Genomic DNA, 17,500 nt, shown 5'->3' with positions numbered 1-17,500 from the left:
TTTTATGACTACCGTATGTTATTTTATGCTGATGAGTTCTACATATTGTATGCTTTGGCAACACTTTCTTTATGAATTGTCATGCCAATAAAGCTTTTTGAATTTAATTGAATTGAATTGAGAGAGAGGAAGATAGAGAGTGGTTGCCATGGGTTATCACATGTTATCACATGTATATTGTGTGTGAATGCGTATGTGTGTGAATGTGTGTGTATGTGTGTTTGACTGAGTATGTTATGAGTAAGAGACGAGTGTGCTTGTAGAGAGGCACCTGGTGTGGCAAGTGAGCGATGTTGCTGTGGCAGGTTATGGCAGTGTGCCTATACAAAGCACTCGGCATGCGTTTAATCTGGTCTGACTTGGCCAAATGGCTTTGGCTGCTAGCGTGTCAATCTCTGCTAGCGCTTCTTAAACCATTACCTGCTTTTCACCCCTTGCTGCAAACAAAGCAAAGCAAAATGGGAAAAGAATCAACTGAGTTGAAAGAGAAGGCACCAGAAAATGTGCAAGACAGCGAATCCCACATATCATCATCACCCAAACTCTAACTCTCTCTCCCTCTCTCTCTCTCTCTCTCTCTCTCTCTCTCTCTCTCTCTCTCTCTCTCTCTCTCTCTCTCTCTCTCCCTCATTCCATTCCACTGAATCACAGCCTCTGGCTCTGACAGGAAAGGTTTTCACTTTAAGGTGAAAAAGGGTTCTATTTCTCAAAGTGTGTGTGTGTGTGTGTGTGTGTGTGTGTGCTATATTACTATGATAAATGTTCTTTTCTTTAGTAGTTCCTCCCATGTCTGATGGTTTTTTATTGCTAGCAACCCTACACCACAATCCTCTCCCCATCCACCCCTCTCTCTCCCTCTCTCTCTCTCTCATAGACGTTTCCCTGTGTCACCTGTTCGACACATATATGCAATTTTGTAGCCTAGAGTAATTTTCTGCTCATAGTTTCTCTTGAGAGCAACATTTCCAAAGCAATGAAAGCATTTCTCTCTATTGCCGTAGGTCTGCTCTTAACTGAATTTCCAGTGCACAGTTGCCTTTAAAGTTTCTGTACTTTGTTTTCAACCATACTAGTCTTTTCTATATATTTTCCTATCTTTATTTTTCTATCTTTTTCCATATTAATCATAGTACATAAAATTAAGCTTGACTGCAAACCCTAAAAAAATAATGCTACATGGCGGTGGCAAAGAAACAAGGATTAGAAACTGGATTCAATTTAGAAGATCCCACTTTATTGAATGATATTGGTCAGTTTTGATGACCATTGGTATTTCTGTGTTCTGTTCCAGGTTTGGACATCACCAAGGACCCTTGTCTGAAAGTACGCTGCCCACCGCACAAGGTGTGTGTCAGCCACGACTACCAGACAGCCATCTGCACCAATCACAAGCAGGTACCCCACAGGTAAGAAACTGCCTGTACTCCGCAGAAGGCACAAATCATTTCCACTTAACCAAAGTCCTTTTAGGCAAGTCCCTCCACTCGGCGGCCATATTGCAATGCTTTTTGGCCACTTATTGGGCATCTATTTCGGCAGAAATGCGCGTGCTTCACGACACCAACCTTGCTCCAGCGGCGAGATCACAACACGTGATTGGCACAATGTATTCACAATACACCACATGATTGTCACAATGTATTCACATGTTGACTTTTCTGCCGTGGAAGGGGCGGGATATGTGTAGACAACTGCCATATTGCCTTACAAACTAACCCCATGCTTTTCTATGGAGGATTTTTTGAGTGCTGTGTCTCCTCATTAGAAAGTCTCTGACTTAACCACTTCATGCAGAAGATTCGGTCAATGTCGGCCAGATTGAATCAGTCACTGAAAGCAGGATAAACTCGCTCACTGTTCAGCGCCTGAAATTCACATATAATATTTATTCAAAACGGACCCGAAAGGTATTCCCTTTTCAAACATCATTGGTTTGTACTACGGGAAAAAAACAGGCAACAGGCCGCCTGAAGGTCAATTTTCATGACAGTTCCCGGAGGGACAACTTCACAGAAGAGACACAAAGAGAAAAGATTCAACACACGCAATTAATTGTGCATGAGTGCTTTGTACGTTTATGAAATTTTCATAAACATACAAAGCACTCATGCACAATTCATTGTGTGTGTTGAATTAAAACAAATTTAAATAAAAATCAAACGGGGAACAGCGTACAGAGTTACAGCGTAACCACTGGACGGATTTATCCGCTGCTGCGTTCGCAGTGACCTTTGTGGAGCGCTGAGCGAGAGTCCAGCGTGGAGCGTTTGTGGCAGTGATCACCCACCATATTCCCTCAGTTAATCTCAGATTAATATCGCCATCTGCAAAAAACCACTTACTCTGTAAATATGATTAACATTCGGAATGTGTTTTTTATTTATTATTCTCATTATTTTTTTGTGCCAAGCGTGGGCTTGAAATAAATTTGCAATTATGTGGGACCCACTCATGGAAAATAAAAATAGGCGCTCGAGTGTCACTTCCTCGTGGGTTGTTTTAATTTCCCCGTGCCAAATCAAGCACTAGCCTGGATCCCCCACTCTGGTTTAGTGTGTGGGCTTCTTGGTGGAGATCCCCGTAAGTAGGTGGCAGGGAAGGTTCTGGAAGTGCTGCTGGCAGGTGCCTCTGACCCCTCCCTCCCCCCTTCCACCTCCACTCCATCATTAGTCCCCTTCAGCTCGCTTTACCCCCCTCTCTCTCTCTTTCTCTTTCTCTCTCTCTCTCTCCCTTTCTCCTCCTTCAGTTTTTTTTTCTGTACAAACAAAGTATTAATTATGCAACGGACGCTAAGAGGGAATGAGAGTTCATTATGCGTAATTTTCCACACCCCCCTGGATATGCAAACACACAGTGTGTTCAGCCATGCCAGAGCTTACGGGGGCGGTGATGGTGGTGGTGGTGCTGGTGGTGATAGTGGTGGTCGGGGTGGGTTAGGGTGTAATTAAATATGCTTATCCCCATTAAACAGCAAATACGCTGCTGACACCATGATAAGCACCGCTCTTGTGCTTCGACAATTTTGGTAAATGCTCCACTCATCCATTAATGGTACAATAATTGGTGGGCAATGAAAAACTACTGTAGAGCTAATCCACCACTTCTACCCCAACACGTCCCCTCCTCTCTCTGGGAGGCTACATTAGTGGTGCTACATGTTGGTTAGAAACATACCTTTCATTCTATACACACACAGATTCACACACACACACACACACACACACACACACACACACACACACACGTGTGCAAACAAGCACACGCACATACACACATACACACACATACGTGTGCAAAGAAGCACATGCACACATCCACGCATGAACACACACACACATAAATACATGCATACATACACACAAGCACACATGCACACACTATTTAACACCACTATTATGTTCTGTTTCAAGATCTTACACCAATTCCAATTGCATAGGGTCAAGTGTTTTTGCATTGCGCTTTTGATAAACGCCAGATGGCTTCAGAGAGAAAGGCAGTAATGGCTTATTCTATGTGCCTGTGGACGCTGCTTGTCCTCCCAGCCCCTCAGCAAAGGACACGCGTGCCTCAGCAGAGTCCGAGTCGGTCAGCCCTAAGCGCTCTCCAATCAGCACCTCCGCTCAGCAGATCAGGTTCACTGGCTCAGGCTCAAGTGAGTGTAGCCCTGACACCGTATGTGATGTCCTCGCCGATGTAAACATCACTGGCGTGAGTGTGTGTGTGTGTGTGTGTGTGTGTGTGTGTGTGTGTGTGTGTGTGTGTGTGTGTCTGTGTGTGTGTGTGTGTGTGTGTGTGTGTGTGTGTGTGTGTGTGTGTGTGTGTGTGTGTTTGTGTGTGTGTGTGTGTGTGTGTTTGTTTGTCCTCTCCTGTTAGGGGAACAAAATGAGGGAGACGTTACCTGAATGAACCTTCTGCAGTCAGAGCTTAGCCACACACACACACACACACACACACACACACACACACATACACACACACACACACACACACAATCAGCTTAGATTGTGAGACGGGGGGAGAAAACAGGATTGCAATTTGAGAATGGGGTGGATAGCGTGACATTGGGAGACAGACAGAAGAATAGATGGAGAGAGAGAGAGAGAGAGAGGCTGGGAGGAGTGAGAAGGAGACAAACAACATCAGCACAGAGAGAGGGATCACAAGAGAAGTCAATGAAATGATCAAATATTCTCCAAAATTACCCCTCCTGCATTGTCTTCTAAGTTTTAGATGTTGTTTTCTTTCTTTCTCTCATTCACTCTCTCTCATTTCTTTCATTGTTTTTTCAGCAACTCACTTTCCCTTTCTCATGTGGCTATTAACCTGTAATTTTCACTCCCTGGCTCTCTCACTCCTTCTTATTCTCTCTATCCCTCCCTCTCTTTGACCGCTCTCTCTTTCTTATCTTAACCTCTTTGGTTATCACTTTATCTTCCACTATTTCACTCTTACTTTTTTCTCTCTCAGTGATTTTACCCTGTGAGTCGCTCTGACTCTTACTTTCTTTCTTCCATTCTCTCTCTCACTCTCTCCCACACACACACACACACACACACACACACACACACACACACACACACACACACACACACACACACACACACACACACACACACACACAATTTCTCTGTCTGTGACCAATTCAATCTTTTTCCTCTTTTCTCTCACCCTGTGATTTACTTTGAGCCTCTCTTTTACTTTTATCTCTCTCCCTCTCTTCCTCCCTCTCTCTCTCTCTTCCTCCCTCTCTCCACCTCTATCTTCCCTTCATCCTCCTCCCCCTCTCCCCCGGTCCGTCTGCGGTGTGTCCCCGGTGTGCTGTGGTCAGTCAGTCGGAATGGCGTGCGGCGTGCCGCCCGCTGGGCGTGTGTGAGTGCCGGTGTGAGTGTCCCTCTCTAGAGAGGCCGGTGGCTATCAGGCAGGTTTAATGCACTCTGAGCGCACGCCTGCGCCCCTGCGCCCACTGTCACAGATTCTACACACACACACACACACACACACACACACACACACACACACACACACACACACACACACACACACACACACACACACACACACACGCGCCTCAACACACACGCCTCAACACACATGCCTCAACACACAAGCAGAACACACATCACTGGTGCTGACAGTCTGCAGTCTGGTGGGGCTGTCCACACACACACACACACACACACACACACACATATGCCTCAGCAAGCATATGTATTTTCACTATGACACTGACATCATCTGTCAGCACATGTAAAGCCGACATATCTCACTTACAGCTTGCAACACACACACACACACACACACACACACTGTACATCTACTACATCCAGCTCACTGGGCCATTCATATACAACTACAACCCATTAAATTCATTTTGAATTTAATGCCAACAACACGTGTCAAAAAAGTGCATTTTTACCACTGTATTGCTTGACCTCTTTATTTTGAGAATGAAATGTGGTCCCATTCCTGCCCGATAGGATTTCAGCTGCTCAACAGTCTGAGGACTTCTTAATCATGTTTCTCATTCCATGATGCACCCAATTAGACAGTTCTGGCCATTTTAGCACCTGGACTCTTCCTCTATGGAAAAATACTGTTTAAATATGTGCAGAATTAATTCCAAGATCTTCCCTGAAAAGACGTTGTCTGGATGACAGTATATGTTGCTCAAAACCTGTGTACGCCATTCAGAATTGATTGCGCCTTGCCAGATGTGCAAAACGCCCATGCCCATGGGCTCAGGCTCAGATAAGATGGTAGCCTTTCTGTATCATGTCTAAATAAAAAGGTCTTCTTTGCATGGTAGAGTTTACACTAGCATTTGTGAATGGAGCATTAAACTGTGCAATGCCCTGGTTTTAATGTCATCTAAGGTCCAAAAGACCATCCAATATTTGTTCAGCCTTGTCCCTTGTTTTAAATATTTCTCTGAATAATGTAATGATAGTGTAGATGATGAAATCCTCAAATTGCAATTTCATGTTAAGAAACATTATTCTTATATTGTTTCATCATTTGCCCACACAAAGGTTTACACAGAGTGATGAATTCCTCCATATTGTTACTTCCAAGAGACTCAGTCGTTTGTTATCCCCATTCATGTTTCCATTTCGCCTAATTAGTTGTGAGATGTTTCTCCTTTTCTGTCTTTATCATTACACAACTTTTTCAGCCTTTTGTTCCCCCCCATCCCAACTTTTTAGAGATGTATTACTGACATCAAATTCCAAATGTGCTTATATTTTCCATGAAATAGTCAAATATCTCTCCTTCAACCAATGTGGAGATATAATATGTTGTCCTTGAACTATTCTCGATTAAATATAGGGTTGACATGATTTGTAAATAAAAGCTATCATTTTTTATTCACATTTTACAAAGTGTCCCCACTTTTTTTTCGGAATTCAGGTTGTACATTCTGAAGACCACAACTACTCTGACCCTGACACACACTCACACAGAGAGAGAGAGAGAGAGACATACTTGACATTAATACTTGAATTCACACCATCATTGACATCCATTCACACCTACACATATTCACACACACATTGATCATGCTGAAAAAAGCCCAGTATGTGAGAGCTCCTCCAGAGCAGCTCTTCAGCTTTCTCTCTCTCTCCCCCCTCTCTTTCTCTCTTTCTCTCCCCCTCTCTTTCTCTCTCTCTCTCCCCCCTCTCTTTCTCTCTCTCTCTCCCCCCTCTCAATTCAATTTCAATTCAATGAGCTTTATTGGCATGACTGTAAGTGTTACAATGTTGCCAAAGCAGTAGTTACATCAAAAAATTAGCAAATAATAATAATAATAATAACTAGATGTACCGCAGAGCGGTACAAAATATGACCGCCGCCCAGTCCAGCACATTTTTTCCACAAAAAGAAATCACGCTGAAAGGCCTATATGATTCTAACTGTCTCACTAAATTGCATTATCCACACTCAATTCTCACTGGTATCTGCTAGACAACAAGTCCCAAAACATGATTAGTTCATAGATTTCACATGTAAAATTCATTTTATACAACCCCACCTCCATCTTGCCTGTTCATAATTCTGAGAAATTCTTGATTGTTTGTGTTATGTTTATGTTATGTGTGTGGGTGTGTGTGTGTGCCTGCGTATGTGCCTGTGCATGGAAGCGTACATATGTCTACTGTGTGAGTATATGTCATACGTATGATTACTGTGAATGTGTGTGTGTGCGTGTGTATCTGTTTGTGCACATGTGTGCACATGAAATGGGTTAACATGACCCCTGGAGGCAAACATACGGAAAAAAAATGGTCATCCTAGGCCCTACAGTTCTCAAGATATTCACAGAGAACTGTGTCTGCCCTACCCTCCTTTCGGGGGGTCCAGTCCAGCGGGGGGGCTACAGATCAAAACGAAAAATGACGGTTCCATGCTATCCATGTGGGGGTACATGCCCACCAAGTTTTGTGTACCCCGGTCTTTCAGTGTCCCGGGAATCCTTGTTGGTGTACGTCACTAAATGTACACATAAATTATTTATTGTAAGGCCCCCCATGAACGAAAGTACACAAAACTTGGCATGCATTCGGAGGGTGTCATAATGATCCTACACTTTTAATTTCGTGCAGTTTTGACCTTGTCAGCCAGAGATATTGTGATGAAAACACCTAATTTTTTGCTTTTTCATTTTTAACTAGGTGGCGCTATACATAAAATAAGTGGTAATGGGATGGGTTGACATGCCCCCTTAAGACCAACATACATAAAAAAGGTGGACCTCCTAGGCCCTACGGTTATCGAGATATTCACAGAAAACTGTCTCCGGCCACCTACAGGCCAGTTGGTGTATAGTAACATAAATGAATTTATTGTGTGGCCCCCCATGAACGGAATTCCACGAAACTTGGCGTGCATACAGAGGGTGTCATAATGATCCTACACTTCCAATTTTGTACAGTTTTGACTTTGTTAGGTCACAGATACCTTCAATTACAACACCTCATTTTTACTTTTTTGTGTTTAACTAGGTGGCACTATACATGAAATGAGTGGTTATGGAATGGGTTGACATGGCCCCTTGAGATCAACATACAAAAAAAAAAATGGTCCTCCTAAACCCCACGGTTTTCGAGATATTCACAGAAAACTGTGTCTGCCCTACCCTCCTTTCGGGGGGTCCAGTCCAGCGGGGGGGCTACAGATCAAAACGAAAAACGATGGTTCCATGCTATCCATGTGGGGTTACATGCCCACCAAGTTCCGTGTACCCCGGTCTTTCAGTGCCCCGGGAATCATTGACAGAAATTTGGGCATGCGAAAAAGAAAAAAAAACAAAAAACAAAATCTGACTAAACCTATATGACCGCCGCTTCGCTGCGCGGCGGTCATAATAATAACAATTGACATGGACTATGGAGAATAATAAAAATAATAGAACATTAGAGCACACACACACACACACACACACACACACACACACACACACACACACACACCCACGCCGCACACTCCACCCCTCTCCCAAACATACACACACTAGCACACAATGGAGAAAAGAGAAAAAAAAAAAGGAAAGAAAGGAAAGATAAATATATATATTTGCTTGCCTAGTGGCTCTCTTTCTCTCTCTCTCTCCCTCCCTCTCTTTCTCTCTCTCTCTCCCCCCTCTCTTTCTCTCTCTCTCCCCCCTCTCTTTCTCTCTCTCCCTCCCTCTCTTTCTCTCTTTCTCTCTCCCCCCTCTCTTTCTCTCTCTCTCCCCCCTCTTTCTCTCTCTCTCCCTCCCTCTCTTTCTCTCTCTCTCTCCCCCCTCTCTTTCTCTCTCTCTCTCTCCCCCCTCTCTTTCTCTCTCCCTCTTTCTCTCCCTCTCTCTCCCTCTTTCTTTCTCTCTCTCTCCCTCTCTCTCCCTCTCTCTTTCTCTCCCTCTCTCCCTCTCTGGGCTTTTTTGAGCTCCGGCCTCATCTCTGAGGCTGCGGTTGGCATGTCTAATTTATTATTATAGCGTTTGTGTCACGCCTCTTGAGTTTGGCAATTAGACGCCGCCGAGCTTGTCTGAGAACTGTGCGATTTCACACTCCTCGCTCTATGACCATTCTGGCAGAAATGTTGAATTATGATTTATCCGTGTTTGGGAGCGGGGATCTTGCTGCTGTTTGGCTCTTTAGGGGTGGTTTATTTGCTCTCATCATGTCACCATGGCCAGAGGTGGAGAAGGTTTTTACAGTTTCTCACCTGACAAATGAAAACTGGCTCTGCATATTTATTTCTCATTTTTTATTTGATTGTGTGTGATTTTAAATTATTGTGTGTGTGTGTGTGCGTGTGTGTGTGTGGGGGAGTGGCGTACATTTATAATGTTGAATCCCTATGACCTGTGTGAGAGTCTTCTGTCTTGTCCTGCTGTCCTGTAGACAGATGCTCACAAGTGACTCACTTTACAGTGTCAGTAGTACTCCCTCAGCTACCATAACATAACATGGCCTCCTTTGTCCCTTTCCCAGCAGTGTGAAGGCCAAAAGAGGGAGCGTGGCCCATAAGCAGCATAAGCTGGCCGAGGTGAATCATGGGAAATGTAGGCCCTGCCCCGCCCTCCAAGCTAACCCAGTGTGTGGCTCAGATGGACACACCTACACATCCAAGGTACTGTAACACTTCTACAGACATAGATACCAACCAAATTTCAAATGTTGTACATGAACACACACACACACACACACACACACACACACAGACACACACACACACAAACAAAAGCACAAGCACACAAGAAATCTCATGTTAAATATATACTCAAATGCATACAGATACAAATTCCCAGGGCTTGTCACTTTGTATTCTTGCCTCCCCACTCTGTGTCTGGAGCGGCTCATTTATTACATCACTAAAATCTCTGTTGAATCAGAGTATTGCTGCTTTTGTTGTCATTTCATTAACATTCCGCACCATCTTTATGCATTGAAAGGCTATTAAAGATCCGTTTGATACACTATGCTGTCTGCAAGTTGAAACTTACATATTCCTGTCAGACTGCCAAACCCAGACAAAAGTGAAGACACACTGACCAGTACACACTTGCTAACAAAGCTCTGGCAGGTCCCATGGATTTTCATTACAAGTTCAGATCCCCTTAATTTTGTGTCAGAAGGTGTTATATTGCTAAAGTTATTGTGCAGTATGCTATTGGGAACTGCTCTACTTTGCTGTCAATCCACTTAGATAGCTATTACGGAAAAAAGTTTGAAAGAAGAGAAGAATAAGAGACTCTCAAGCTCAGCAGTCGGGAATTCATATTGCCTTATAAAGATGACTACCCTGCTTGCACATCATTTTATATGCGCAGCACATAGTTCAGCATACACGGAAGTCTATGTGGTTTACATGACTTTGAGAACAATTTGACGACTTTTTCTTTATTTAAGCCCCACTAAAGACTTTGTGAGGTGCCCTGCCTGTCTGCTCTGTGGCGTAGGTGGCTGAGTGCATGTAAAATGTGCTGAGCAGAAGTATGGCTCTGAGAGCAACAGAGATAAACGAGAGGAAGAGAGAGGGAGAAAGAGGGGAAGAGAGAGAGAGAAAGAGAGAGAGAGAGAGAGAGAGAGAGAGAGAGAGGAGGGGGTAAATCTACCTGCTGAACTCCTGTCCTCTCAAGTGGAACCGCCATTTCCAATAAGAGCTGGTGAACTAATTCCCTCTAAATCACTGCAGACGCCACACTAACTCTCAGCTCCTCTGTGGCCCTGCTGGGACAACTCTGCTCCTCTTCTCTCTTTCTCTCCTCTCCATTCCCCCTCTTCCCCCTCCTCTCTTTCTCTCCGCTCCATTCCCCCTCTCCTCTCTTTCTCTCCTTTCAATCTCTTCTCCTCTTCCTCTCTGTTTCCCCTCTCCTCCTCTCTTTCTCTCCTCTCCATTCCCCCTCTCCCCCTTCAATCTCTTCTTCTCTTCCTCTCTTTTCCCCCTCTCCTCTCTATCTCTTCCTATCCTCCGTTTCTATACTGTTCGTTGGGCAGGGCTGGGCTTTTTCAGTGCCGGATCGTTTGCGTGGAGAACTGCGCGTTAAGTGACCCCGAGTGTCTAGCATGATGGATGGTCCAGAGGATGAACTGTGTCCGCTGTTACTCTGCTATTCTGCCTTCTCACCTCTCCCTCTGCTCTCTCTCTTTTCTCACCTCTCCCTCTGCTCTCTCTCTTTTCTCTGCCTTTCTCTCTCTTTCTCTTCTTCTATCGCTCTCTCCTCCACCTCCTCTCTGCTCCTGCACTCTCTCGTGGCTCTTATGCGTACCCCCAATTATCCCCCCGTCCTACTCACCACATCAGCTGCCTGCCCTCTGATAAGAGGCCTTTGAGACTAAGCTGTTTTATAACGGCAGTGATACACACACACACACACACACACACACACACACACACACACACACACACACACACACACACACACACACATACACATTCCATAATGGCTTGTAAACACACACACTTTATATAATAGCCTATAAAGACACACACAAAAACACACTCATGCACATGCACACACACACACACACACACACACACACACACACACACACACCTGCACACACACACACACACACACACACACACACACACCCATACGTATTGATAGCACGTCTGGAGGCGTTCACCCCTAATCTAATCTGTGCTCCCTGCTCTTCTCTCTCCCACACTGGGATTGTATGGCCGTGTCACTCTCTCCTCTTGTCTCCAGAAATCAATAATCAGCCCATCATCCCCCCATTCCCCATCCCCTCCCTCCCTCCACCCTCTATCACTCAGCCCCCCTCCACTCCACTCCTCCACTCCACTCCTCCACTCCACTCCTCCTCTCTTCCCTCCCTCTCTTCCTTCAGTCTCCCCCCCCCCTCCCACACACACACCTCCTCGGTGTCTGAATCGTGACCCAGTCCTTATAACGACAGTCATTGTCTCTAAAGGAGAGAGATGGAGATGGTGGTGGAGGTGGAGCTGGAGGAGCCATAATGGCTCCTTGGATGGCTCTCTGTGTGTGAGCTCCATTGTCACCTTGCGTCTGCGCTCAGCTATTAATTGTGGCCTGGAGAAAACTAGCAGCGGGGCCTTCCCAAGCCGATCGATCGCCCGCTGAAGAGTGCTGGAGGAAGAGAGAAAGAAAAGAGAGAAAGAGAGGGAGAGAGAGAGAGATGAGAAGAGTGGAGTGTGGGAGTGTTGAAGGCCTCGGTGTGTTTGTGTGAGCGTAATTGGCGCAATTATACCACCTCCTACGTTGTCAGCGAGCTGAAGTAGGTGTACGTGCCCCGTGGCTCCTCTGTTGGGGCGGAATTTCTTATTCAGTCCAGCGTTCATTAAGCGTATTTAGAAATCGCCCAACTACTTTCACCGGTTGATGCTTGGCATGGAATAATGTCGGCATTCAAAATGAGCCAACCCACCAGGAACTCATAACAAGTCAAGAAAGCACAATTTACGGGCCAATTTGTGATAAACTGTCAATGTGAAATGAATTATATACGGTTTGGGAGTTACAGAGCAAGTCTTCGTGTGGAAGCACAGCAGCAGACTGATTTGAACTACTTGTGGCTAATTGTTTTTTTACCCCTCTTCTCTCTCTGAGTGTGTGATCACTGGCCTGTGAAAAGTTGCTATTTGTAACCCTTCAGCTTAATTGCTTGCCAAAACAGAGGAGCATTAGTGCAAATGTATCCCAAACAGAAGTAAAAAGCACAAACTTCCCACACATAGCCGAGTCTGTGGCGTTTCTGAGTATGCAGTGGAAGCGTTGTTTAGAGCGTTGACCAGTCCAGTCCTTATGGGTTTAGGTTACTGGGGATCTATCCAGGATCGCCTCACAGTATGTAATGCAAACAATGGAAGTCAAATGGAGATTTAGCTGTGTGTTCCCTAGCGTCGCATATTCTGATCTCTAGTCATTTCTTTTTTTAAGAAAAAATATGTTTTGGGACCTCTTATGCCTTTAATATTATAGGACAGTGAGAGGAAGTGAGTGGGAGAGAGAGATGGGGTGAAATCGGGAAATGACCCAGGCTGGACTCCAACTCAGGTCCCTGTGGGCACTTGGACCCGAATGTGATGCGGATGCTGTAGCCACTTGCTCCACAGCTCCCCCATTTCTGAGTGGCTAACGCATCATTTGAGACAGAGTGTTTAAGTTTACTATACAGTTTGTAAGTATGCTAATACTTATCCATGTCCATCCTTGTAAGATGCTTTTAAATTGAAACAAACAGCTCCTATGATTCTTATGGAGTATGAGCCACACGGAAGATCTGTTTCTATGTTTCTGGACTTCTGACCCGTGGGATGGCAATGGTTTGTCCAAACAGATGGCATTTTAGCTGTCTAATGAAAATAGCCCTTACGCATTAAGACTCAAGCCAATTGCGCATCCCTGAATTGCCAAGTGGTATAGCCAGCATGCCTGCATTATAACAGGATGGGGAAAAAAAGTCTGCATGATTATCACTGCCAGCTCCTGTGACTTAATGGAATGATGTGGGTTTCAAAGAGGGATGCTTGAGTGACAACAAGGACAGTTAAATGCCTGCTAGTAAAAGTCTCCGGTCCATGGGCATGATAGATTCTGCCATCTGCCCATTATGCAGGCTGCTTGTGACTCAGCCTCGTTTAAGAACACAGCACATGGGAGACAAATAACAACAGATCGTCCACTCACCCTGCTGGTCAATTTGTATTCATGCCGCAAAGTTTCAAAACAGCGACTGTAGCCTTCTGTTTTGGAGAGTTAGATAACCATGCACAGAAGGGCACAGAGAAAGTAAAGTTGTATGATGAATCGAAGCATGAGCAATAAAGATAAAGTGGATATCTGACCAACACAAATTACAGTCTCACTTTACACTAAATATGCCTTCCTACAATGTAACTACTCTACACTGTTAGTTACACTGTAATGAAATACATAATATGGACATATGGGGCATCTGTACTCTACTGTAAAAACTCTCCATGGTGAATATTCTGTGGCTGCAGTACTAGTAGCTTATAACAGTTTCTAAAAGCTTGTGAAGTGCTTTGGTCCTTGATCTCTGTGCTGTGGCAGGAGAATGGAGGTGGGGTTCCGGCCATCTCTTAACCTAGCATTTCACAAAAGGAGAAAAACACGCAAGATCAGCTTTATCATACTAGAGTCTTTTTTAAAAATTACTCTAACATCTTTAAATAATGAATGACGCGGTGTCTTATAGTAGGGCAGCCGTGGCCTTGTAGGGCAACCGTGGCCTACTGGTTAGCGCTTCGGACTTGTTACCGGACTTGTTCGGACTTATTGCTCATATGATGAATACATATAAGATGTAGGCATTGCCCATATGATGAATACAAATATTGTCCACTTCTCCTCATTTATACTAAAGGTTATTGCAATGAGCTATATGCAATTGCTTATTATTCAAAGTGAGAAAATAAATTGTAAGAAACTTTGAGAATCCAATTGTATAATCATAAATTACATTTCAAGTAAAAAAAAAACTTAAAGCATTATTCTCTTTTAATTAACATGGCAACATCTAATAACATGAACCATAAAACCTTGTGTTCATGGGAAACTGGTAGGTATATGCAGTACGCTCCCTTCCAACAGGATTTCCTGTGACATTTCTTTAAACAATGCTAATCCGCAAGTTAATTACATGTGCATTGCCAATACAGAGAAAATATTAACAAGCAATAAACAAGCTTCTGTTCCGACACCAAAGCAAAGCCTCCAAAATGTCAGATTTACAACAGAGATGTACTTTGGTAGAGTAAGAAAAAGCAAATGCAATATGTCACCCCAGTACATTTTGCAAAAACTTGTCTTAATATCAAAGATGCCATAAATCCTCTCCCCTGAGGTGCCAAGCAAAAATATAGCAGATCTCATTCTCTGTGTTGAATTACTGACTTGTCGTCACTGGTGTTTTGGCTCACTGGGAACACCAAGCTTGACATGGTGTTCACTGTGACCGCACTCTGCAATCCACACGCTGGATCGGCCATGACCAGTCTCAGATAAACCGTCTGTCAAATTGACAAGCATGCATCGTATGATGGTTCAAATCTCTCTCTCTCTCTCTCTCTCTCTCTCTCTCTCTCTCTCTCTCTCTCTCTCTCTCTCTCTCTCTCTCTCTCTCTCTCTCTCTAAAGTCATGGCAACACACCCCCAGAATATCATCGGTGTAGAACTTTGTTCACCATAAGTCAAGAAGATACTGTACATAGCTTGTCACTGTTAAAGCTGTATGATGAACTATACTGTATACAAAACTAGATGTACCACAAAGCAGTACAAAATATGACTCAGTCTACCCTTATTACCCCTACACACACACTCAAGCGAAAACACACACACAGAGAAGCACACATATACACAAAAGCAAACGCACACATGCATGCACTCATTTACATACACAAAAGTTGCAAGAGCAGGGGATTGAGACACATTGACAAGCGTGATTTATTTTTGCAGAGAAAATGTGCAGGACTGAGCGGTGGTCGTATTTTGTACAGCGCTTGCGGTACATCTAGTTTCAAAAGTGGTCCTTATTGTTGCTATCGAGGAACTATTTTTTAGCTCCTCAAAAGGTGCAAGGTTTTTTTTTTTTTTTCTCGACAGCCCTAGAGTATATCTCTGTTCCATGAGATTGATGCATATAGCTGCAGCTCTATCTACAGTACATGCACATCAAAGAATCAAACAGATCATCATATTAAAGCATTAGCATATTCAAGTACACATACACACACAGATGATCAAGTGTAGCCGTGGAGCATCACTGAGAGCTCTTGTGGAGAACTGTAAATGCTACTCACAGCGATTAAACACATATTTTCACACATATTTGTCTTAATATCAAAGATGCCATAAATATTTTCCCCTGAGGTGCCAAGCAAAAATATAGCAGATCTCAATCTCTGTGTTGAATTACTGACTTGTCATCACTGGTGTTTTGGCTCACTGGGCACACCAAGCTTAACATGGTGTTCACTGTGTCATTCAGCATCACTGGGCACACCAAACTTGACATGGTGTTCACTGTGTCATTCAGCATCACTGGGCACACCAAGCTTGACATGGTGTTCACTGTGTCATTCAGCATCTAAATTAGCCACTGTTCATCCTGCTGCTCCATCATCCAAAAGATGTAGGACTTCAGAGACCCACTCTGGGAGGGGGTCAAACCCTAGCACTGGCCACTTTAAAGGGTATTTGGAGCGCACACACACCAAGACCAGACCGGGCACCACTGGGCATCCTTCTCTAGCACAGCTAAAACAAACACTCAGAGGTCTTTGAAGAGCTCTAAGAGCAGTGGCGTTCAGAGGAGCCCGAGTCCTGTTCACCGTGGAGATGCCTGGAGCAAGCTTCTTTGAGCAGCCTGATGCAAATCCTTTGCCCTATCGCCTCCAGCGCCAAAGGCCGAGTAGAAAACGATAGCTGAGCGGCAGTGAAAGATAACCAAGTGACTGATCATCAGGACCTGAAACCCTTGAAGCTCCCTTGGCTCAGTCATTACTCCTCTAGCCCTGGCCATTCTGAATTCCCATCTAGAAGACGCTGGAATAGGATTCCGATTGTTCTCTTGCTTTTTAAAAAGCTTTTTAATTGGCTTGCTATGCCTGCTCACAGATGAGTGTCCAAGCAGGGTCACAGCCCATTTGAGATGGCAGTATGTGCCATGCACTTCAGTAGATGTGTAATGACTTCAATGAGTCATCAATGACAATAGTAGTAATAGCAGAGTAGTTCTACTGCATTTATTGAACAGAAGTAGATGCAACCAGCCATATGATCCATAATGCATGAATAGACCTGCATAATGCTATGGACCATTATCATTACTGTAAGGGAGGAGATGGATCAGGGATATGGAAGTCAAACATTACGGGACATAATGGAAACCGCACCAAGTGAATACATTCAGAAGGCACTAGAAACTAATGGAATAGCTAGTGTGTGTAAGTTATTCAGAGACATTACAAATTTTCACATGTATAAGTAACTCAGTAGATTAGGTATATTGTTTGTCAGTGAATATAAATGACTCTGGACCACATGCAAATGCTGCCAACATGGCAGCTGTAAACTAGTGTTATGAAATGCATTCAAAAATGGTGGGGCTGTTTGGGATATCAGAAGACTTATCATGAAGAGTGTGGCCATTGTGGATACACGTCCACCCAGATGGATTCACCAGGACGTTAGGTCCCAGTGTAATTTACAACATCCACATGTCCTCATGTTTAATTCCTAAGTGTGGACAACTCAGCTCCACGTTTTGCCTGAAGAAACACAAGCTGAAAGCTGAGAAAGAGCAAGGCCCCAGAAGACTACCACAACACACGCACACACACACATGCACACACACAAACACACACACACACAGACACACACACACACACACACACACACACACACACACACACACCAGGGATGGAAATTAAATATTTTTTCTACCTGCCACTGTGGCTGGTGGATTCCAAAATCTACCAGCCACTCAACTTTTTTACCAGCCACTAG

The 17,500-nt window shown here is 44.2% G+C and overlaps 1 protein-coding gene across 1 annotated transcript in view; it reads left to right on the top strand.

Annotated features, from left to right (window-relative positions):
• The window catches only part of spock1 (SPARC (osteonectin), cwcv and kazal like domains proteoglycan 1), a 195,233-nt gene that overhangs the window by 138,712 nt on the left and 39,021 nt on the right, over positions 1–17,500 (top strand). Inside the window, exons 7-8 of the mRNA XM_076292205.1 lie at positions 1,292–1,406; positions 9,471–9,609. Of these exons, the coding sequence (XP_076148320.1) occupies positions 1,292–1,406; positions 9,471–9,609 (254 nt within the window). The remainder of the gene's footprint in view (positions 1–1,291; positions 1,407–9,470; positions 9,610–17,500) is intronic.

This window comes from Alosa pseudoharengus, unplaced genomic scaffold (assembly GCF_046254945.1).
Source record: "Alosa pseudoharengus isolate Yale_2024_CS ecotype anadromous, Long Island Sound unplaced genomic scaffold, YU_APseudo_1.1 YU_APseudo_1.1_scf_19, whole genome shotgun sequence".
NCBI lineage: Eukaryota > Metazoa > Chordata > Actinopteri > Clupeiformes > Clupeidae > Alosa > Alosa pseudoharengus.
The sequence above is the reverse complement of the archived record's forward strand: the minus strand, read 5'-3'. Positions and strand labels throughout refer to the sequence as shown.